The sequence below is a fragment of the Plectropomus leopardus genome, chromosome 16 (assembly GCF_026936395.1).
Source record: "Plectropomus leopardus strain MGB_pleo_1.0 chromosome 16, ASM2693639v1, whole genome shotgun sequence".
NCBI classification, from domain to species: domain Eukaryota; kingdom Metazoa; phylum Chordata; class Actinopteri; order Perciformes; family Serranidae; genus Plectropomus; species Plectropomus leopardus.
In genome coordinates this window covers 2,522,101-2,547,626 of record NC_142191.1, presented here as the reverse complement: position 1 = coordinate 2,547,626, position 25,526 = coordinate 2,522,101, and the positions used below count along the sequence as shown (strand labels likewise).

The 25,526-nt window shown below is 42.6% G+C and overlaps 1 protein-coding gene across 3 annotated transcripts in view; it reads right to left on the bottom strand.

Moving 5' to 3' along the window:
- The window catches only part of LOC121955296 (forkhead box protein N3), a 119,605-nt gene that overhangs the window by 37,870 nt on the left and 56,209 nt on the right, over positions 1 to 25,526 (bottom strand). For all 3 annotated transcript variants that reach the window (XM_088089350.1, XM_042503177.2, XM_088089351.1), the window contains one exon: positions 8,789 to 9,388. In XM_088089350.1, coding sequence (XP_087945476.1) covers positions 8,789 to 9,370 — 582 coding nt within the window. In that variant the 5' untranslated portion in view covers positions 9,371 to 9,388. The remainder of the gene's footprint in view (positions 1 to 8,788; positions 9,389 to 25,526) is intronic.

Below are 25,526 nucleotides of genomic sequence, written 5' to 3'. Positions count from 1 at the left end.
TGCCAGATTTCAAGAAGTTCTGTTGAAGTTTTACATGAGTTGGTGCTTTAACAGGAAATGACACAGAGGCAATGTCACACTGACCTTGACCTTTGAGCACCAAAATCTAATCAGTTCATCCTTGAGTTTAAGTGGATGTTTGTGCCAAATTTGAAAAAAAATCTTTAAGGTGTTTTTGAGATATTGTGTTCAAAGAATGATACAGACAAAGTCACAGTGACCTTGATCTTTGACCAACAAAATCTAATCAGTTCATCCTTGACTTCAAGTGAACGCTGGTGCCAATTTGTAAAAATTCCCTTGAGGCATTCTTGAGATATTACATTCATGAAAAAGTTTTTTAAAAGTTCACAATGATCTTGACCTTGACCTTTGACCACCAAATCTTACTCAGTTCATTGTGAGGACTAGATGAGGTTTGTGTCAAATTTGAAAAAATCCCCTCTTATCATTCTTGAGATGCTGCATTCACTAGAAAGTGATGGATGCAACTTCATGCTACCCTTGACCTTGGATCACCAAATTCTAATGAATTCATCCTTGAGTCCAAATGGATGTTTGTGCCAAATTTGAGGAAATTCCATCCAGGAGATATCATATTCACGAGAATAGGATGGACAACCCGAAAACATGCTGCATCTGGCTACAGCTATCACCTGTGTGAAGGCATGCAGATAAATTCAGGACAATCAGTGAAAAACTTCAAAGGTCATTTACAAACACCAAAGACATTTCAAGGTTCCCTCAAAGACTCGATCCTGCTGGTATGAAAAATATTCTGTCCACAGTCTTCACAATATGTGTCACTATCTTAAACTAAACTACTATCACTAAACTTAAATCTGCGACTGGAATATAATCCCAAATGCGAAAGTCTCAGAAGTAAAAACACTGATTACACGAGAGCCACAAACTGAGCCGAGTCCGATGTAAGCAGCTCCCACAGCACCTCTCACTTAGCAATTAATTTCAGCGAGGTCCGCTGGGTTTTTGTCCTTCATGAGATTGTTGTGGTGGCATCAATTTTCACGTCCGTGAAAGTTCTCCGCGGACACTGCTGAGTGCCAGCCTTACAGATGTTTAAATTACTTCCCTCAGGCTATACTGAACAAATGGTATGTGACAAGGGGGCTCGTCCTCATACTAATGACTCACAATGACAGACAAACATTACAAAAAAGACGCCGCACATAGTTTCTAATAGCTTGTTAAAGGTCCAGTGTGCAGGATTTAGGGGGATATAATGGCAGAAATGGAATATAATATAATAAGTCGGTTTTATTTAGTGTATAATCACCTAAAAATATGAGTTGTTGTGTCTTTGTTGCCTGAGAACAAGTTTTTTATATCTACAAAGGGAGCACCATGTTTCTACAGCAGCCTGAAACGTTCAGACCAAACAAAAGCTCGAGATAGGAACATTCATATTTTTGTGTCAGTTACCGTAGTTAGAAGCCTCTCCGTGTTCTGCAGTTTTGGAAAAACACACATTTTTCAGAAAATATAATTGCTTTATTCGGTGTTTTAACTGGTTTTAATTATCTGGTCCATTTGTTTTGAAGAGGAAAAGACCTCTGTGGATAATTCAGCTCCCGGTAAAAACCTCCTGAACACTGAAGGAATTCTAACCAGAGGAAGCTTCAGCTGGTTGCAATCTGCAATCCTCACCACCAGATGCCACTAAATCCTTCACACGGCTCCTTTAACCCTCCTGTTATGTTCATTTGTCATTATAATAACAATATTCCTGACTGACCGGGCTCATGTGTAATCATCCAAAAGTTGTCAGAAATCACAAAATCATCATCAAAAACATAAAATCAAATCATAAAGAAAACAAATAAAAAAATATGACCTAATAAAAATCAAACAAAATCATATAAAAATCATGAAATAAACACTAAAATAATTATCAAACTTCATCGACCGATTCTTGCAGGTCTAATTAATTAATCAATTCATTGTTTGGTCTATAAATTGTCACAAATGTAAGAAAAATGCTCATCACAATCTCCGAGAAGCCAAAGAGACGTCTTCAAATTGCTTAGTTGTTGAACCAACAGACAAAAACCCAAGAAATATCATACATTTGCAACATCATGCATCATTTACTGTCATAAATGACAAAGAAAAGCATCAAACTATCACATTTTTGAAGCCCACAATCAGCAATTATTTGTCTTTTTTGCTAAAAACAAACAAACACTAAAATCATAATCAGATTTTCATGAGTTGCAAATTGATTTTCTGTCCATAAGGGCTGCAACTAACAATTATTTTCACAATTAATCCATTTATCATTCAAATGTCAAAAAATGGAGAAAAATGCTCATCCATTCATCATCCATTTACTACATCATACATCATTTACTGTCATAAATGACAATGAAAAGCAGTAAATTCTCACATTTAAGAATCTTAAAAATGACACCTGATTATCAGACTCGCTGCACGTGTATTTTCTTTCGATCGATCAATAGTTTCAGCTCTAGTTGAGACTCGCTGAGGGTTTTTGTAAAATAGCATGAAGAGAAAATGTCACGGATGATGAAGCCCTCTAGTACAGGCCTACTTTCCCATTCTGAATCCTTATGTCCATTTTTGATCCTAAAGGTTTTCCTTAATGTGTGCAAGTGTTCTTCCACATGCAAACTTTAAATCAGTACAATAAGAAAACTTTAAGACAAATCACTGACGTGTTTGTGGAAGAAAACAGTGAAACTCAATTCATTTTTTGCAGACGCTTCAGATGCAGCGACCTGCTGATAAATGAGTGTAAAAAAAACACCCCAGGCAGACAAATCTCAGCTCGCTCCAGATGCTTTGGCTCACAATGCTGTGAGTTTAAAAAACGTAAAAGAATCAAGGGCGCCTCTCATCTGCACAGGGCAAGGTTAAGTTAGAGGTGACACACTTAAGTGCAACACCGAAAGACTTCACAGCGAGTCTTAGATTACAAAACTGCCTGTTGTCTCTGCTGTGATTTCATAAGAGGCTTTGAGAAACATATCGCTGCATGTTAGTGTGTGTGTGTGTGTGTGTGTGTGTGTGTGTGTGTGTTACGACACTGATCTTCTGTGCAGATCCACAAGTCTGAGGGCAACAACACTTGTCATTAAAGGCATGTCATTCAGTGCAGCGAAGAATCCTGTTTGTAAACAAAGCCATGGCAACCGTGGGACGCACACCAGTTCCCCTACACACACACACACACACACACACACACACACACACACACACAAATGCAACAGCGAGCTTATTCTAAACTAGTCCCCATCTTGTCATCTGCCTGGATATGACCCAGAAATACAGTCACTGGAACAAATAGGCCACTGTCATATTAATCTCCACCTCTGTAAATTGATGGAAAGATGATTTGGTGCGTTCACACCGAGTCTTCCTCCATACACCTCCCTCTCTCACCGTGTGTGTGTGTGTGTGTGTGTGTGTGTGTGTGTATCACTCGCAACGATAACTTGACCTCCCCTTAACCAAAAACCCTCTGCTTTTCTTCTCCTCCGCAGCGAGCAACGAGTAAAAACATAATGCAACATGGAGAGAGAGGAAAAAAAGAAGATCTCAGACCCTGTAATTGCACACTGGATTCAAAAAGACATAAACAGGTAAAGGAAAAAGCAAAGCAGGGAGAAAAAAGCCTTATTCACATGCAGATATTCTCAGTGAAAAGCTTTGAATGGCGGAGTCTGACTGAAAATTACAGAGATTCTGTAATTGCAGCTTCAGATAAAGCGCGGCGCTTGGCAGGTAGAGTAGGAGTCTGCAGAGATGTGCCCTCATTTCTACACCGACACGGCGCTCGCACATGTGTGTGTGTGTGTGTGTGTGTGTGTGTGAGAGTCGTTTTAAGCAATTCATGCATGCTCCAGTGTGTGTGTGTGTGTGTGTGTGTGTGTTTGTGTGTGTGTGTGTGTGTGCACTTGTTTGTTTGTGTGTGAATGTGTGAGAGAGAAAGGGGAATAGGTTTGAAGGGTTAATTAGCGTGCTGTCTTAAACGGTGTGCAGTGACAGGAAGACAAGACAGCCTGTCCTTGCCAAAATCACCTCTACACATGCTGCTCTGCACGCGCACACACACACACACACACACACACACACACACACACACACACACACACACACACACACAACCATTGAGAATGAGGTTTTCAATTTAGCACAAATTACAGACCAAGCGATACGTTTGGAAAATAAAATATCGTCGTTGTCTGGTGCCAGCCTCTTATCTCCACATTTATTTTTTTTTCCCTTTTTCATTAATTCTCTTGGTCCTCCTCTACGTCTCTCAGTGGGTTTTACCATTTCTCAACCTATGAAATGTCTTTAAAAAAGCTTGTGATTAAACCTCCTTTCTCCACTGGATCCTTTTAAAAAAACACAGCGTTTTTCCTAATAAAATAGCAGTTTTTGAGATGACAGATTAGCGCCCCACGGCAGCGATATATAGTTAAATTGTGTTTAATATGATGTTTTCAGTGCCACAAACATGCAAAAGTAGAAGATCCTCTGATTACCAACAGGTTTGGCATTTGGAGCCACTTTGGTTTGAATTATATCGGCGATAGCGAGACATTGGTGTTAAAAAAACAACAGCAGCAGGTCACATCAGAGGGAACACTTCCAACATGTCACCCAGGGATGTCAACGGTTAACTGTTCATCTGTTAACCACCGTTTTTGACTGGTTACACACGTCAGTCAATTCAAGTCAATCTTATTCATAAAGCCCATTATCACAAACCACAATTTGCCTCAGAGGGTTTTACAGCAAACAGCATCTCTCCGTCCTTTGACCCTCACAGCGCCGGAGGAAAACTTCCAAATAAAACCACGATGACGGAAAAAAAGTCAAATTGTGCTACTCCTCAGATTACTGCGCTGCACATCGCCTGCGTCTTGAGATAGTTGCTCATTCAGCTGTGACCGCTAGTGACGCCGGCCTGACTGAGCAGGTCACCACAGCCGTATACACGATGTTAGAAAAAGTCAAATTACTGTGTTTGTCCGACCAAAACTGAACTTTTAAAATACACGTTAGTCCGACTGAAATCAGACTTAATAAACTAAAAACTAACTTAAACTAACTTAATAAACTAAATTAGCAATTAACAATTAGATATGAAGTTAACATAAATAAAGGTTAATAGTTATATTTACTTACATTTTTTAAGGTAATCAGTTTCCTACATTTTTTTAAGTAAAATCAACTTAAGGCAGAGCGGTAACTGAGGGGTCAGCAGTTCGATCCCCGGCTCCTCCGGACAACATGTCAAAGTATCCTTGGGAAAGATACTAAAGATACTGACACACACATCGGCGTGTGTGTGAACAGTTACTGAGTAGCAGGTGGCACCTTGTACAGTAGCCTTGGCCACCAGTGTGTGAAAGCGCTTTGAGTGGTCAGAGTCTAGAAAAGCGCTAAACAAGTGCAGTCCATTTACCAAATTATGATGTTAGTATTTATACATTTTAAAATTAAAAACATGAAAATCTCTCTGCCGTGTTTGGAACAAAAATGTTTCTTTGGTTTGTATTTGTTTATAACTACAGAACTGCATTTTATATTAGGGAGCTGTTTTTGTTATATGTGCTGCTGAGGACGGGTCAGTCAGGTAAAGCACCATCATTTTTCAAAGTAAAAAAAAAAGTTAGTTAAATGAATTAAAAATGCTAAAAATTAAGAGATTTCTCCCACATTTATACTCTTTTTGCTGCGCTGAAAAACCTACTGAACCATGAATTTTATGAACAGCTACACCCCTCATGCACAAACACATGCACATATGTGCATGTAACATAAAATGAAGACATGCACTCATTCTCCCCCACTCAGCAGCTCTCTCTCTCACACACACACACACACACACACACACACAAACACACGCCTCAGTCAGTAAAGCCAAATCAGTTTTCCCGTTGCTACAGCAACAGCATACTTTTATGTCAACTGCAACCCAGTTACTATGGAGATATGTATACAAGAGAAACTCTGCGCCGTTGTAGTCAAGGGCCAGATGACAGCATAGCGTGAGGGCGTGTGCGCGTGCACACCGCACACACACACATGCATACATGAATGCACGCATGCACGCACGTACGCACGCACGCACGCACGCACACACACACACACACACACACACACACACACACACACACACACACACACACACACACACACACACACACACACACACACACCATGTCCTCTTCATCCTTCAACCATTTTGTTCCTTGGCACAAACAATAAAAAGAAGAAGCGTTGAGGTTCACACGCTGGTCAGAAAGCAGCTCCTCCACTATAATCTCAACCAGCTAAACACGCAAAGCCGGCATTGATCCTCGCTGTTTGTCCCCCGCCCCCCCAACACCCTGAGGCACGATGAAATCTAAAGTCTGCTGGCATCTGTGTTATTAAATCCTCCAGTATTAATTTAGCACTAATTGAGTGAGGGATTCATTCCCCGTTTACCCCGAGTGTTTAATGGAGTGAAATCTGGAAAGGAAAGCCAGTATAAAAGACTGTATCAAGACTTAAATCAAAAGCGAAATGCTGCTCCCACCGGGGAAGCGCACAACGTCTGAGTGAAAGAGAACTATGAAAGCAGAGATCATCAACTATTGATAAGGCCGAATCTGGTACAGCTGTAGACAAAATACAGAATATGTTTGACTTCAAGTTGGATATGCCTGCAAACGGCTGATAACTGTCTGCCTGCGAAACAACTCATAACCACACATGATAGAGGAGTAATGGGCTGTATTTACCACCGGGATGGAGTGTTTTTATTCCACCACATACATATTCAGAATATTAGATGAAATTTGGTTAAAAATGATACCCTGCAGTGGTTTGAATTGGGGCATCAGGACAGGGTCAAACTGGCCAATTAGCTCCGCGCACAAAATCAAGCTTAAAAAATGATTATACATTAATAATAATTTCTACTTTCATTGAGTTTATTTTTTTTAACCAACATCAGTCCTAATCATAAAAATCAAATATTCATCGATTTTAAGAATTTTAACCCTTTAAATTATCTCAGTCTGGGATATGTCAGTGATCAGCAGCTACATTGACTGTGACAGGTCACCTAGTGGAAACAGCATGTATTTCCTTCATATGCCAAATATGGTCAAAATGACCTCATCAGGTGAAAAATAGTCAAAATGACAAATTCAGAGTCAAAAGCCCAGAATGACACCCAGAAATAATACAAGTCCTGTTTTTCTGCTTTGATGGCTGTGGGATCAAAAATGTCAGTTTGAATGGGTTTCAATGGAGCATTTTTTGACCTGAACAGTCTGAATGTAACTATTTAGTTTCCACAGTGTATTTTAGACTTATTGTAGGAGCTGAGCTGCAAATTCACTGATTATACTCAAATACACAGTCTTACCAAAATGTATGCCATATGCCCAAACACAGCCAAAATGATCAAAACATGAAGAATGAGAAACGTGTAAAATGCACCAAACAGTCCTTCATTAAATCAATGAAGAAACTGATATAAAGGCATATCACATTATTCATAATAATGATTTTGATGACATTAATTATTCAGTGCTTTAAGGAAATGATAGAATCACGAGTGAGTACGTCCTTTGTTTCGCAGTGGCCTAATTGTACCACTGACTAATATCTTATTTCATATTTTACATTAACTTCAAAGAGTTCATGTTTATCTAGAAAACCAGATCAAACAGCTCATATACTGTACGAGATAACAGCTTAATTACTGAGATGATTCAAACTGCTCACTTGTTAAATACTTTTTACATCAAATGTGGCTCTATATGTAGTGAGGACTGATATTCAGTTTTGCTGCCAAGTTAACATTAAAGTATTTCACTGCCGGAGAGGCGGTCTTTCATAAAACTGGGCCGTCTATGTGGTATTGATTTTGAAATTTGTGCTACATGACCAGAGAAGACGGAGAAAAAGGACGCTTTTACTTATGAGATAGAAAACCTACAGAATGCAATGCACCGCACCAGAGCAATAAACACCCGTGCTGGTGGGTGTTTTTCCCCGGAAACAACGTGACAACCAGCTGGAAACAAACAATTTACGGTCTAATCGTTAGCCAAAATACGCTTCTCAGCGGGCAACTCAGTAAAAGAATCTCGGTTCATGTTCAATAAATGTCGACCAACCAATCGAATGGTTTTCGAATAAATAATATATTCATGATTTTTTAAAATCTTTTTTAAATTTCTTTTTAAAAGTGTCTTTGAGTACCCTGGAAAGTGCTGTATAAATAAAATTCATTATTATTATTATTATTATTATTATTATAAACCCAGGAGGAAGAAAAGGCAATGAAAAACCTGGTAAAAAAATGTTCCACAAATTACAAGAAATTAGATTAAAAAACAAAAAACTGGGGGTAAATGTCTAGTGAAAAAAAGATTTACAGTTATGTTACAGCATTATTATGCTTTATTATACTCTAACCTAAAATAATGTTTCAAGAAAGAGAGAATCAGGGAATGTCTGAAATTATTCTCTTTCTTTCTTCTTCTCTTTTTTAATTTTCACTAAGTTTCAGGTCATTTCTTGTGCTCTTTACTTGCCTTCTTCCCATGATTTAAAAGAAATCAGCACATTTGCTCATGTTTCTAACACAAACATTTCTAAAAGGCTTTTCATTTGCAAATCAGTAATGTTTCCTGATTGTCCGAACAGATCAGGAAACACGGTCACCAAAAACCGATCAGCCCTCAGCGTCAGAGGAACATTTCTCACACAGACAAACGGCGGATGTCCTTACCTGGCTGCGGTCTTTGTCCACCTTCTTGAAGCACTTGTTGAGCGACAGATTGTGGCGCACCGAGTTCTTCCAGCCGGTCGGGGCGCTCGCGAAGTACGGGAAGTGCTCCAGGATCCAGCCGTAGATATCCTTCACCGGCAGCCGCTTGTTGGGCGCGTCCTCGATGGCCATGAAGATCAGGCAGCTGAAGGAGTACGGCGGTTTCCTGTTGGCGCCCGCCGCTAGGTCGTACGCCGAGTGCGCGTCGCCTAGCAGGGGGTCGTCCGGGGATGGAGACGAGGAGGAGGGCGAGCGCGGGTGCTGGCCGTCGGGGTCCTGCAGGGGGGAGACGCTACGCAGCCCCGAGTGGCTGAAGCTGTTGAGGAGGTCGGTGCTCTCGTGGAGCCAGGAGAGGCTGGTGAGCTCCTCGTCCTCGGCCTTGGAGAAGGAGGCGGACAGGGACAGGGAGAGGTCGGCCGCCTCCGCCTCGGATGCTGCCGTGGCGGCGTCCCCCTGCCGATACGGCGGGCTCATACCCTGCGAGGCACTGGCCCCACTGCTGGGGCTCTGGGCCTTCTTACTGGGAGGCATGGTGGGTCCCATCCAGCCCAGGGCTCACTCCTGCGGAGAGGAGGGAGGAAAAGAAAGCAGGTCAGCTGCGGAAATTCACTCGGCTTCTCACACAAAGTTCGTTAAAGGCCAAAGGGCGGATACGCGCAGCAAGACTACGACCACATTTCCAATTAGGCTGCGTGTCGGATCTGAGGGGAAAAGTATACATCATCGTTTTTCTCTGGGGCTTTCTCTCCAGTTCTGACTGGGACGGCAAATTTAGTGCTTCACTGGGTGAGGAAATCTCGCCTTGTACGACTCCCCTCTAATTACCAGCGTACCAGCAAAGTATTGACATTACACGAGGTCTCTGTCATAACATCTGAATACTGTTCGAGGCCGATAGTTGTCGGGTCACAGAGACGAGTCCAGAGCGGCGACGTCTCCGCAGAGAGAGGAAACAGTCGCCGTGGAGGAGCGCCGAGGAAACTTGTTTTCTTATAACCACCGAACATCAGAGCAGAGACACTCAACTGGCTTTGTTTAGGGGCCACTTTTTCAAAGTGACAGGAGGCCAGGGGCCAGTGGCAGCAGCCCCGTACGTGCTTCTAGGACAATTTAAGGATTCAGAACACCTTTAAAACTTTGGGACATTTCTAGGATTTCAGGATGTTTCTGGGGTTTAAGGATGCTTCTATGATTTCAGAACATTTCTAGGATTGTAGGACAATTATAGGATTTCATGACCTTTCTATGACTTCAACATGTTTTCAGGATTTTAAGACATTAGGGGCTTATCTAGGACCTCTGTCAGATGCGGGGATCCCTCACTGGCACTTTTTTTGATAAACAAGCTCTATTTTGATGGTTTTATGCACTCTGACACCTTATGGAGACTAAAAGTACAAAAACAATTTCCAGTGTGAATCACTTTATTTGTATTGTGAATTAGAAAATGGTTGGGGGCCCCTGAGACCCTATCGAGTATCACAGGTCTAGAAGAAAATACTTAAAAAGACTAAACTAAACACCGTTTCACATCTAAAAACACTGCTGCAAGTTTCAGTCACACTAAAAAAAGATCTTTCAGGGTTGCTATTTGCAAGATTGTGCTCCTCGTAGGAAACATTACGCCAAACTTCCCTAAGAAATATGACATTTTAGACAATTCAGGACCACAAGATAAGAAATGTCACATGCTGACGGGATTCTCATCAATTCTGTATCAATAAAGTCCAAAACAATCCACGAAGAGAAACTTTATTTTTGTCATAACTTTAGATTTGGGATCTTTTCTCCTGTTTCTCAGACTGTGGGAATGAGGTCTCAAATATTAAGATTACTCAGAAATAACTGCTGGTTGGTGGATCAGAGACACGCCGAGATTCTTGTTCACTCTAAAACGTGCACCTCATCAGAGTCCCCTGTGTAAAAATCTCTGTAAGAGGGATCTCACACACACATGCAGAGGCAATAAGATCTCCCAAACTTGGGTTGAGTTCTGATGGTTGTGTGACAAACATGAACATCAGTGATTACTTTTACCCCCCAGTGTCCTGTCACCTTACATCAAAGCTTAAAAGTTTGGCAGGTAATTATCGGCAAGCTTCGAAGCCGCAAAAATGGCATTCGGACTCTAACTCCGATTTTAGGAAATTGTCTGCGACAGTCAAATTACTGGTAAAGTCATTCGGTGAAGCATTAGTGCCGCAGCAGGTTTTCTGCGACCCGAGGTGATCTAATCTGGAGATTTGCCAAAAAAAGAAGGAAACAACTCCAGAGTGTAACTTCTAATTCAGCCCTGCTCTAATCAGACTACAATTCTCCGAACATAAGAGCAATGCTGCGCTCGTTAGACGCAGGCAGAGAGCCGTAATTGAAGGGGAGCCGGTGCGAGCATCGCACCACAATCAGACGGCTCAGAACCAGAACTCTGATTGTCCTCCAGCAGACAGCTGCAGGGAGGACCAGGCAGCGGCTGCTACCGCGAAATGTAATCTGCTCCTCTCACTCTGCAAACATGCTTCAGAGTCTGGACACAAACACACACACCCCTCACCGGGATGCACATATGCTCTCTCTCTCTCACACACACACACACACACACACACACACACACACACACACACACACACACAGAAGCACAGAAACAAACAAACACAAATGCAAAAGAAAACGAGAACCTAAATTTGCATTTACACAAACTCTAGCAAGATGGGCAAAAAAAGTTGAAAATTAAAAACCCACACACACACAAACACATGAAAACACAAAGGCACCAACACACACACAGACACACGCTCACAAACAAACACACACACACACACGCACTCATGCAAGTGAAAATGAGAACCTAAATTTGCATGCACACAAATTCTGGAAGGTTGGCAAACAGGAAGAAATGTTGCAAAATTAAAAGCATGCAACACACACACACGCACGCGCACGCACACACACACAGACACACACGCACGCACGCACGCACACACACACACACACACACACACACACACACACACACACACACACACACACACACACACACACACACACACACACACACACACACACACACACACACACACACCGGAGTGCAGCGGTGCCATTAGGACATGGGGATTAAATCCAGATATGTTCTGGCTGGCCCCCGTGTGCTGCGATCGCTCTCTAATCCAAGGTGATCATCGGCCGATCTGTCCCCTCACTCTGTGTGATTGACTGACAGCTGTCACCCATGGCAACACGCTGTGCCGTGACAACTGTCAGCTCGCTACAGCTCCGCTAGCCATGTCACCATGGCAACAGAGCAAAACAACTCCTCTGTTTTTTTCCTCCCTCTCTCTCTGCTCTTTGTTTCTGTCTCTCCTCCACCTGTCCACCGTCTTTTCACTTTCCCATAAGCCCCGGCTGTACTTTATTTACCCTTCCTGAAGGTACAAATATTTTTCCTTGAGCCTCCCTGAGTGACTGGCAGAAAATGCATGACCCTTACACCAACACATTTTTACACATACCTTTTGATGTCAAAGTATGTTTTCTTAAAAATAAAAAAAAACTACAAAAAAAAACAAATTGCCACACTTTTTTTAAAATTTTAAAGATAGAAAATTTTTTAAAGATTTTTTTTAAAGACAGGAATAAATAATCCAAAAAAATGCAAAACAAATCAGCAACATCAATTTTTTTAAAGGACATAAAAAAGCCAAACATCAGAAAAAAAATTCACTAAAAAAATGGTTAAAGACAAAAAATACAAACCAACATTTTTAAAAGGGAAAAAGCGAAAATCTGCAGTAAAATAAATACAAAATACAACCATTTCAATCTATAAGCCACGAAAGTCCCGCTCTTTGACATGCCTCCCCCTTTTTGCACCGCCCCCTTCCCTCAGAAATAACAGTCCCTATGGTTTGAAGGGCTTGTTGTCTTTAAGAAATAAAAGCTACCATTTCAAGTTGTTTGCCTCTCCCAAAATATAAAACACGAGTCCCTCCCCAGTGCTTAAAAAGATATCTGACATGCCTCCCCCCTTCCTCACCACCTCGTCTCCCTCATAAATACCAAACAGTCCCTTTAACAGTGTTGATAGGCTGTAGTGGAAGGACTGGGCTAAATATAGAAATGTGATGTATAGCTGCTGTTGCTCTGCGTACAGTCGGCCAGCCTATAGTCACCCTGCTGCTCCTTCAGCGGCGCGGGGAGGCGCTGAAGGAGCTGCGTGCCTTTGATCTCCTCCTCTCTCCTCCTTTTTTTTTTCACTTCCTGACAGCACGCGCGCTCATTCAACAAGCTGTACCTGTCTGAGGTACGCCGTCGTTGCACCAATATTGACATTGAGCGTAATGAATTCAAATTGGTGAGCTGAAAATAGTGAGCGCGTAATCAAAGGGATGGGCGAGGTGGAAAGGGTGTTTGACAGGCTTTTCAAGGTGTGTGTCTCTTTGTATGTTTGTTTGACAGGCTCGTCACGGTGTGTGTGTGTGTGTGTGTGTGTGTGAGGAGGTAAGGGCATCGTGGTGACATTGTTCCTGGTGGGAGTCCGCTGGAATGCAGAGCTGATGATGCTCGCTCTCTCTCCATCTCCTCTTCCTCCTCCTTGTTATGTTGCCATAGCGGCGAGGGGGCCATGAAACATTACGGCTGACAGTAAAGTCATCTCATTTTACTGTTGCTATGACAACAAACTCCTCACTGTTGGTTGGGGCCAGTGCGAGCTGCCGCCCAAGCCTCGTGCCTGAGAGTGTGTTTAAGTGTGTGTGTGTGTGTGTGTGTGTGTTTGTGCCACCACGTCTCCCATGGGCGCTCATAAAGCTTAACACACTTGCTCAGCTCTAAACAAACTTTCATGCAACTTCTGCAGCGGCCCCTCAGGACCCGCTGCTAAAGGACAAAGGCAGATATCGCTCAAGTTCAGACTAAATGATGCCTGCTGCGTGCGTGTGTGTGTGTGTGTGTGTGTGTGTGTGTGAGAGAGAGTGTGTGTGTGTGTGTGTGTGAGAGTGAGAGAAGCATCCTCACATTTGTTTGACAGATGGGACTGTGCTATTCTCTCTGTCTCCTTCATTCTCTGGATCTCTTTTGTGTTTGCATGCTTTGTTTTGATTTGTGTTCGTCTCTGTTTGGCGTGTTCACATTTGGCTTAGCGTGTGCATGTGTTTTTTGTGTGTGTTTGCATCGGACTGTAAGTAAATTCTACGACTATCTGTATATAAGCACACCCTCCGTTTAAGTGCCCGTGCGCACCAGTGTGATTTAACCACGTGAAAACAACAACCTCCTGCAGGCAGCCTCTTTAAAACCCATCCAAAAATAAGAACATTTGAGAGCTGAAACATTCATTCTTTCTGCAACAGGAAGCTAAGACTCCCATCTTTCCTGCCATCATGTTGTCCACGTGTGATGATGTCATTATGTTATGCTACAAGTATCCAAAAGACGGTGAAAACACGGGGTAACGCCACAATGTTGTCCCGTACTGACAACTGAATGCACAGTTTCAAAAATGTTAAAAATTGTTTATAAAAAATGAAAAAACGTTACTGTCCATGTGTGATGACATCATTACATTAAACACAAAGCAATTTGCAATATATAAATATAATATATATAAATATATATATATATATATAAATATATATATATATATATATATAGTCCTGTCAGGGCTACGGGAGATCACTGTTTACATGATACACACAAAAATCAAAAGACTGCAGGAAGCTAAGACTTGAGTCTTACACGCCGTCACGTCTGCGTTCAATGGCGTCACCACGTGATGCCACAAGCGTCATATTTAGCATCATCCTTAATTTGTGACACAGTTTCAAAACTTTTATCCATTATTGTGGTTTATCGTCTTACATAACCTTTTTAGCCTTTTAGCTAGTGGTGAGAAATATTTTTGATTATGTTTCTACATTTTCAAATTCTTTTTTGATCAATGTGTTGTTTTTTTTTTAAATTTGATGAAAAAAATTGTTCGTATTCGTGATATATCTTAAATACGTTTTTTATTGTTTATCGGCTGAAATAACCTTTTAGCTTGGCTTGTACAGGTTAAGGGATCTGAAGAAATTGCATCATAATAAGCAAAAATACAAAAATATGCACCGAACATTTCTATAGCAGAGCTCGTTAAAGCGGCCGCGGCACCACACTGGCTCTGTTTGCACCTGATAACAGGACTTAAAAAACCACCACTCAATGAGAATAAATGGCTTTCTCCAGCACTTACAGGTTGGTGGTACACTTAAGTCAAATTGTTTCTATTATTATGCCCGCCATGAATATGGGTTTCATAAGACTCTGACAGGTAACAAAGGTTGAAAATTGAACACTCAGACGCCAGAGGTGAAAGAGCCCTGACATTTATATACACGACAGCAGAAAACTATAATTTACGACTTGTTTAAAAAATCTAATTGTTTAAGTGATTTATTGAGCAAAACACTCACACATTTTCTGGTTTTAACATCTCAAATGTGAGTATTTTCTCCTCTTTGTGGTTTTAAATTGTTGTATTGTTTTTTGGATGGACAAATAAATACATCTGAGGGAGTAACTTTGGGCTCTGGGAACTTATAATGGCCTTTCAACTTTTTTTAAAACATTATTTGACTTTTAAAATTACCATCTTCAAGAGCCTTCAACCAAACCTAATGGGCAGAAAATATCTTAAAAATAGATTTATTTAAATAATAATAATAATAATAATAATAATAATAAATGCAAATGGGAGGCAGATAACCTAACCCTTTCCCCTTAGACTTCCTGTCAGACCTTTAACACATACTTCAATTAAAAATATGGACTAAAAAGACTGGATAAAGACTATGGATAAAGTTTTAATTATAATAAAGTGTTCAAACTATGCAGTATTGTATACAGATAGTTGGTTACTGTACCACAAAAATAATATATTGTTGCAACCCTATACTGAATGTTCCTGCATACTACTAACACATTCATGTTTAGGCACAAGAAACATTTGTTTGAGCAGGGTTTCCCTCACATTTTATTTATTTATTTTTTGCGGTTGTCACGAAAGATTTTCTATTTCTGCAGCTGAGCCGTTTATAAGGAATGCTGTTGGAATATATATCCAGTTTGGTTATTTATTTATTTACAGTTTGCTGCACTTTGGGCACAGACAGAACAGGTGCAGCGAGAGTTCATCCTGCTGAATCTAAAAGTTTGCATTCACTCCCAAACAGCTGCTCCTCTCATCCATCTGATCTGATTGGCTCTGAACGGATCAACAGATCAATCATCCAGCCCGCGACTCAAACATCACAAACTGCTGCTGAGCAACAAAATTACTCATGAAGAGTTTAGCCCAGGCTACATTCAAGCACCCACAAATACCTCTTTATTAAGAAAAACAGAAAGACATAACCGAACTCACAATAAAAATGAAAATTAAAAAGTTTGCCATCACCCCTACAAATCATACACCTCTGTGGGAAACACTGTTGTGATTATGTTTTGGCTTAAAATACACTATTTGAGGGCCTCTGTACTGACAGAAAAAGCAGCAATGTCTTTGTAAAAACAGAAAACAGCCACTTTTCTTACCTACAAAGCTGCTGGAAAAACAAAAAAACCCCTACATTTGCAGCCTAAAAAGCAGCTGTAAAAACTGCGACGACTCCGGTCAGCGGTCTGCGGTTTGGCAACACGTTATTCTCGACCCCCCGATGACAAAGTTGGCTCATATTCATATTTGTGGTTTGCAAAAATAGGCTCCTCAACGCTCTCATATGGTCTTCATCTGCAGATGGAGCTGCACAGTTGTCATGGAGATCTGTTGACATCAGGCTCTTGTGTTTTTGTCCTCATCACAGTGTGCTGGTGTAAAGGTTAAATTTATAATTCAACATGCTATATGTTAACAGGCTTACTAATTGTGCTTTTCTTGCACAGTTAGATGTGAAGAGCGATACCACTCTCCTGTCTGCACTGAATCAAACCAGCAGCCAGTTGGCTGAGCAGAGTCTCCTCCGGTTGCCTGGCAACCGCACAATGAGGACAAGACAGGGAGTGACTGCACCTGCCCGAGAAACAGTCTGCTTCATCACCACCTATACAACCACAACTTTCTCTCACACTTAGGTTTTGCACCGATTAAACAGACGAAATATAATCTGTAATTCTGAGCTGCAGAGGAGCGGGAATATTGTCACGTTTGGATCGAGTCAGTTTGTTTCAAGTCTTTATGCAAAACGAAGCTAATCGTCTCCTGACTTGAGCTCTATTTTTAGAGTGACACGGGAGCTGTATTAATCTATCAGCAACAAAGCAAACAAGTAAGAAAAGTTGTGTTTGTGTCATATGTGTAACTTGACAGTAGGCCGTGCAGTGTTAAGGGATGAAGTTAATGAGAAATTATCAGCTGATACTGACAAAATAAATGCAGACGGTGATTAAAACTCCAGAGCGGAAACCCTGTTTGATACAAAGCAGCGGTTAAATGCTAGAAGTATGGCTTCATTAGAAATACTAAAATTTGTGTTTTTCATTATGTTGGTGTTAAGAAAACTAGCAAATACCTTTCGACTGTCAGTTTGTGACTGCATGTCTAACAAAATACTGATGAAGCTAAAGGTCTTTGTTCTGGCCGTATTAAGCCTCATGTGACAGTGCTGCACCATTGAAAGAAAAACATTTTTAAAATCAATACACTCTGGTGTCGTCTGCATAAAATAATGACGGAGTAAGACACAGATTCAAGAGCTAACCGTGCACCAATCAACAGGATTCAACAGATAACAAGTCATCAAAGATACTTTTTTTGAACAATCAGCCTTTAAATTTTCTAGGTTTTAAAGACGACCAAAATGCAAACTCAGAGCTCCTTTTGCAGAACATTACTGACTTCAAAGTGACCTCGCTGACCTCTGACCTGCTCAAATCTCTCTGAAGCCTTTGTGTCTGAGCGCAGCGTCCACAGTGTTTACACGGCGGGGAGAGGGTTAACCCCTCAGAGAGCAGAGCGGCCGCAGTTTGATTCACGTGCTCTAACTGACGCCGTGATCATCTCTCACTCTGCAGAAACTGAATCAGTGATTCCCAACTGGTGCAGCTGCTGAGTCCAGATTTCTCCTTAGTCGTTAGTCAATGTCTGCACGTAAGAGGAAGTACCTTATATTTTATTTTATTTGACAAAATATAATAACATGCGGGCATAAAACACAACAAAATAAAACATATTGTAGTATAAGTAGTTAAAACCAGAAACATGTCTAGGATCTGAGCACTTCGGGGATTTCACCTGGACCATTTTCTTTAAAAACTTTTGGCAATTTTTTTAGACCTTTAAAAATTCTTGGTGATTTTTAATATATTTTTCTTTATATCTAGAATTTTTGCTGATTTTTTTTTTTTTTTCAAAAAGAAGATATGGCGCCAAAAGAAAAATCACCAAAATTACACCATTTATTAGAGTCAGAAACTAAAAAATAAATTATTGTTGGATTTTCAAATTTCTGATGATTTTCGTACACATCACCAATGCTTCATGATTTTTTCTTTTTTGTCTTTTTGTTTTTTCTTTAAAAAGTTTTGCAGAGATTTAAAGAAAACATCGCTTTCATACCTGCCTCAGATTTAGACATTAAAGGGTATGTTTTAAAATTTAACATTTAGTTTATGTCTGAGGGAGGGTCATGAATTTTGTACCAGTCACTCAGGGAGGGTCACTGAAAAATATTTATAGCTTTGGTGAATAAAGAACAGTCATTTAGGCAAATTCTTAGTTTTGAAGAACAAACAAACAAACAAAGCAAAACTCTATATCTGGGGCTATTTCTTAAATATTGGGGGCTAAATCCTCGGACTGTGACCAATGAAGAGCTCGTTATTGCTGGGCGAGAAAATAGTTACTGTTTTTCACAAACTTGATATGGTCACCGGTCACTTGCGGTCCATTCAGAATGGACCTGTGACCCAGTTTTGGACCAGGACCCACCAGTTGGGAACCATGGGTGTAAATCAAATGCCACATTTCCGTAATTCTCAGCAGATTTCCATCCCCAGTCTGCAGCTTTTTCTGGCTTTTTTTAAAACAGAAGCCAGAAGAAACACTTCAGTAACAACATCCTGTCTCAAACTGCTGCAACATTAGCCAAAGAGAAATCCCCAAGTCATCACGTTACAAAACCCCAAAACCACATCAGTGCAGGAATATTAAAATAAAACCAAGATAGTCTTATGACACGCTGTCAGCGGCGCGTTTACGCTCGGCTCCGCGCCTCGGCGGACTGAAGCGACTATTACAACTTTGTCGGCTTGATCGCGACACGTGTCGCATGTCACATCCTCCTGCTGCTCGCCTTCCTGTCAGTCTTTCTCTGTACAGCCCAATAAAGCCGGTGCCATGAAAATAATCCCAGAATGGAGCAGTAATAGTAGTGTAGGAGATAGCGGCGAAGAATGCAATAGCAGCCGGTAGGAGTTATTACTTTGCAGAGGGGTGAGCTGAACCTTGTGGCTCCTCTGGCCACAGTGATAAAGCAGAGAGTCAGATGCACCGAGGCAAAACTAATCTGGAGTTTTGATGACAAAAGGACGACCTTTATCCCTCCTACACATTCGCTGGATGGATGGAAGGAGAGAGCAGGACCAACAGAGAGAAGGAGAAAATGAGAACTCTCTCAGAGACTGGAAAATAATAACTTCTGCTACATATATGTCAACACCGGTTGGAGGAAGCCTTGTGATGTTCTCCGTTTCTAGCCCATGAAATCAACCCCCCGCCGCCTCCTCGCCGCCTCCCTTCTCCGTCTGTATTTCCTGCTTTTCCCTAACGACAAATGTCAGGATTCCAGAGGGGCTTTAAGGAAGCGGAGCAGCAGCGATCACATCCTATGAGCTCTGACTGTGTCTTCTTTTCATATCATCCACAGCAGCACAGAGTTATGGGATAGAGGTCAGAGGTCAGGGTGTCCCAGAGGAGCGCTCCTGACCCCCCCGGCCCCGGCTGCTGCTCTCGGCTGCCTGGCGACGCGCACATTTTAAAACACGCACACATTCATTCAGCTTGTCTTTGACTTTTCCTCTGAGGACTGATCGAGTCTGTGCAGAGGAGGAAACACAGATACACTTTAGGGCTCTGACGGTATTTGTGTTTCAGGGCCGATGCTGGTGACGATTATTATTCTTTTGAAACAGATTGTAGGATTCTTTTAATTGTTTTTAAAGCTCTTAATGGTTTGGGACCGGCCAGCATTGCAGACTCACTGTCGCTCTACAATCCTTCACGAGCTCAAAGTTCTTACATTTGGACAGCAGAAAATCAGAGCGCGTCTTTGCTGTTATAAAAAAGAAGTTTCATATTCTGATAAATCCATTGATTTATCAGGGAAAAAGTCGACATTAACTGATATAAAATAGTCATTTCTTGCCGCTCTATTTTCATCACAGACTCACTCCATTTAAAAATCAACTTAAAACTCACCTTTCCAAAAAACCTACAATACCTGTCGCCCACTCCTCCCCAATTCTAAACTGTCATTTCTGTTACATTTTGTTTTTGTATTGATTTTTTTGTATTTGTTCTTCTGTTTCATGTATCTGCCAGTATTGTGTTCTTTATTTTGTATTTTGATTTGCTTTCTTCTTGCATTTCATGTAAAGTATTATAAAAGTCCCATCAATTATTATTATTATTATTATTATTATTATTATTATTATTATTATTATTGTCCAAAGTACAAAGTGGGACATACAAATACTGCATACGGTATAAAAGAGAGAATTATTGTGGCAGATATTAAAACAGATTAAGGCCTTTTGTCTTCGTACCTCAAACATTAAAGGTTTTGCAGAGCCTCTCCTGCTACAGCATTAAACATTACCTCCTCTGTCTATTGGCAAACCAACTAAGCAGATAATAAGCACATAATATACAGTATATTTAGGGGAATGGAGTCCCAGAACTTTCACATTGAAAAATGATCGCACACAACGCATCAATGGGGCCAACTGCTGCTGCTGTAAGAACAGCAGCGCACACAGGAACCAGCCTCAGACAGGACACGTGTAATGTATGGTGCAAGAAAATCAAATACTGCCAGTGAATAATTCAAGACGACGCACGCACACGCGTGCGTGTGCATGCACACACACACACACACACACACGCACACACACACACACACACACAGAGCCTCTGTCCTCCAAAGTAGGCTAACCAACAAAGCAAACAGACATTTGCATCAAGCAAACACAGAGTAAGTTTGGTATGATTCATCAGCAGCCGGCGATCATGAAGTCACGCTCGTCCTCGCTCTCTGAGGATGGCTAACAATCAGACGTACACACACACACAGACTGAGGTTGTGGACGCTTGAAGGTGACTTGTATGTGTGTGCAGCCTGGAGGTCCCTCAGTAGAGCGTAGGGACAGTGTGTGTGTATGTGTGTGTGTGTGTGCACGCGTGCGCGTGTGTGTGTGTGTGTGTGTGTGTGTGTGTGTGTGTGTGTGAGTGGTGGACTGACTGCGACAGTCAGGTCAAGCTTAAAAAAAGCTGAGGCCGAGGGCTCCAGACTTCCACGGTAATGGCCGTGACACACCACATGTAATGGCACGTTGGTGCACGCTCTCTCCGTTGCTCGCTCGCTCGCTCGGTTGCTCATTCGGTCAGTCCTTTATTTCCTCCGTCAGGTCGAGTCAGTGTGCTGTGCCGCTGTGGCATTCAACATGTGTTAAAAAGCATCACCACAGCTTCGAGACCTCAGCAGGGTCAGAGTCTGTTTTGGATTCAAAACTGTTAAAATACTTAGATTTGAGGAAGATAACACAGTGATACTAATGGGGGCCTGACAGGGTTCCTGGTGGCCCCCCAGTGATTCTCTAATAGACAATAAAAATAACGTGATTCACACTGGGAATCTTTGTGGTACTTTAAGTATACATAAGGTGCCAAAGTGCACAAAAAAGCATCAAAATAGAGAATATTTTATCAAAAAAAGTGCCAGTGAAGGATCCCCACACCCCCCGACAGAGGTCCTAGCTAAACCCCTAATTTCCTAAATCCTACAAATGTACTAAAATTCAAGAAACATCCTGAAATCAGACAAATATCCTAAAAATGTCTTAAAACCCTGAAAACATCCAAAAAACTTAAACAATGTCCTAAAATCTTGGAAACATGCAAAAATCCTCGAAATGTTTTAAAATCCTTGACACAGCCTGAAATCCTCGAAATATCCTAATATCCTAGCAATGTCCTAAAATCCCATTAATGTCCTAAAATCCTAGAAACGTTCATAAATAATACAATTTTTTTATAATCCGAGGAATGTCCTAATATCCGGGAAACAAAAAAAGTCCCCCAGGCAAAGCTCGCTGAGTCTCGCCGCTCTAACGAATCTTTCATTGAATCATCCGTCTCTCCTTCAGCAATTAATGTACAACACATCCAAGTCTCAGGCTGCTCATTTGTACCCGCCGCTGATCACTGCTGTAGCCGGTTAAAATGACAAATGTAGCCAAAAGGCCCAAATGAAACTCTCGGCTGTTGTCTCGTTAATGTGCTCTCGCAGGCCGCGGGGCCAGCTGCGCTAAAGATCATTTGTTAGAGAAACAGAACTCTGTAGAACCACTTTATTATTGTGGACGCTGTGTTTGCACTTCAACGAGGCCGGCAGAGCGCCGAGCGTCCTCTCGTCAAACACTGAGCTGATTGCATCACGTCAGTCATGAATAAGGCCAATATCATGAGGTTTCAAAGGGTTAAAAGGTTAGTTCGGATTCACTTGAGTCACACAACAACACTAAAAACTACGACTGTTATGTCATTTTTTTAACTTTAGTTACTTAGAAATGTTGAAAGCTGAACCTAAAAGAACCGAGACGCCAACAAGAGGAGTGAGAGTGATAAAAAGATAACACTCCTCTCCTGCTGTTACCACCTTCTCCTCCCTCACTCGCTCCCTCTAAGGCCTCCCTGTCTTTTCTCTCTGACAGTGAGCAGGTCCCTGCTGCCGCTCCCTGAAAGGGAGAGGAAAAGAGGAGGAGAGACAGGAGAGAGGGGAAAGAGGGGGAGAGAGGGAGAGAGAAAAAGAGGGTGAGAGAGGGAGACCAAGAGAAAGGGAGAGAGAAAAAGAGGGTGAGAGAGGGAGACAGAGAGAGAGGGGGGAGGGAGAGAGAGAGAGGGAGGGAGAGAGAGAGGAGGGAGAGAGAGGAGGGAGAGAGAGAGGAGGGAGGGAGGGAAAGAGGGAGGGAGAGGGAGAGAGAGAGAGAGAGGAGGGAGAGAGAGAGAGGGAGGAGAGAGAGAGGGAGGAGAGAGAGAGAGGGGAAAGAGAGAGGAGGAGGGAGGGAGAGGGAGGGAGAGAGAGGGAGGGAGGGAGGGAGAGGGAGAGAGGGAAAGAGGGGGGAAAGAGAGAGGGAGGGAGGGAAAGAGAGAGAGAGAGAGAGGGGGGGAGGGAAAGAGGGGGGGGGAGGGAGGGAGGGAGGGAGACTGTCAGAAACACTATACGATATCAAAGCGGCCAGTGCGTAGCCAGCTAAGCTTTGATGGGGGGGTTGCGGGTCAGGAAAACGCGAGGAGGACGGCTCGGTGAACTGTTTAAAGAGGGGAGCGTGATCTATCGGGATCCCCACATGGAGGGAGAGTGTGGTGGACGAGGCTTTGAGGTGGTGAGTGTTTTTGGGGAAAAGAAAAAGAAGCAGGGCTCCCTCTGTGTGTCCGTCCGTCTCTTCCCCCCTCTGGCTTTTCCACTTATCTGTAACAAACAGCAGCTCGGGCTCTCAGCCACTGGCCCACAGTTTGTCCCGACAACAAAAAACCATGGCAACAACCGCTGGAAGAGCCCGTCCGGTTCCAAAGGTCCGCCCTCTCTGGCTTCTGCGGCTCGCTCTGCTTTTTGAGCTTTGTGCAAATTTGGCTGAAAGATTGGAATCAATAAATAAATGAGCTCAAACTTGGTGAGAGAAGTTTGTGAGCGAGGGACTGCACGCTTTGTTGAGTGCAAAAGATTTATTACAGCGAAACTCAACTTACGGCCCGAAGGTGCTGATCATTTTCTAATTCATAAGAGAGTGATTCACACTTTGGTACTTTTAGTAAACAGAAGGTGGCAGAGTGAACAAAGCAGCAACACAGAGCTTGTTTATCAAAAAAAGTGCCAGTGGAGGATCCCCTGCACCCCCGACAGAGCACAGCTGAGACCCTGACGTCCTAAAATCCTAGAAACGTCAAAAATCTGAGAAATGTCCTAAAATCATAGAAACATGTTAAAATCCTCAAAATGTCCTTAAATCCAAGAAATGTCATAAATCCTAAAAACATCACACAATCTTAGAAATGTTCTAACATTCGAAAAATGATCCTAAAAATGTTCAAAAAATTCTAGAAATGTCTTAAAATCCCACAATTGTCCTAAAATCCCTCAAATGTCCTAACATCTTACAGATGTCCTAAATTCCCAAAATATCAACAACAAAAAAATACTAAAAATGCCCTAAAATCCTGTGAATGTTTTTAAATCCCAGAAATGTCCTAAAATCCTAAAACTGTCTTAAAATCCTAGAATTTTCCTAAAATCCTTAAAATACTAGAAACATCTTAAGGTCCGAGAAATATTCTGAAATCCTAGAAGTGTTCTAAAATCTGGAAAATGTCTTAAAATCTAGAAACGCCCCAAAGTCCCTCCAATGTCCTAAAATCCTAAAAATGCCACAAAATCCTGGAAATATCTTAAAACATCCTGAAATCTAAGAGACATGTATGGGGCCGCTGTGACGGGCCCCTGGACTCCTGCCACTTTGCAAAAGTGGCCCCCAGCAGAAGCAGGTTAAGTCTCTCTGGTTCATCAGAGACAGAGAGGAGTAAAAGTGTCATGGTTGAGAGGAGAAAGTGGAGTTTGAGGAGGACAGGGGGAGTGAGGCAGCAGTTTGTCTCCCCTCTCCTCCCTACCCCGCCTTCCCTTCTCTCCTCTCCTCCTCTCCTCTCCCCTCCCCTCCCCTCCTCTCTCCTCTACTCCCCTCCTCTCCTCTCTCCTCCTCTCCTCTCCCTTCTCCTCCTCTCTCCTCTACTCCCCTCCTCTCCTCTCTCTTCCTCCTCTCCTCTCCCCTCCCCTCCTCTCCGCTCTCTCTTCCTCCTCTCCCCTCCTCTCCTCTCTCCTCCTCTCCTCTCCCTTCTCCTCCCCTCCTCTCCTCTCCTGTCTCCTCTCCTCCCCTCCCCTCCTCTCCCCTCCCCTTCTCTCCTCTCCTGTCTCCCCTCCTCCTCTCCCCTCCTCTCCTCCCCTCCCTCTCCTCTCCTCCCTTCCTCTCCTCTCTCCTCCTCTCCTCTCCTCTCCCCTCCTCTCTCCCCTCCTCTCCTCTCCTCCCCTCCCCTCCTCTCCTCTCTCCCCTCCTCTCCTCTCTCCTCTGCTCTCTCCTCCCCTCCTCTCCTCTCCTCTCTCCCTCTCCTCCCCTCCCCTCTCCCCTCCTCTCCTCTCCCCTCTCCTCTGCTCTCCTCCTCCCTCTCCCTCTCCTCCCCTCCCCTCCCCTCCTCTCCTCTCTCCCTCTCTCTCCTCTCTCCTCTCCCCTCCCTCTCCCTCTTCTCTCCCTTCTCCTCCCCTCCTCTCCTCTCCTCTCTCCCTCCTCTCCTCTCTCCTCCCCTCCTCTCCCCTCCCTCTCCCCTCCCTCTCTCCCTCCTCTCCTCTCTCCTCTGCTCTCTCCTCCCCTCCTGTCCTCTCCTCTTCTCTCCTCCCCTCCTCTCCTG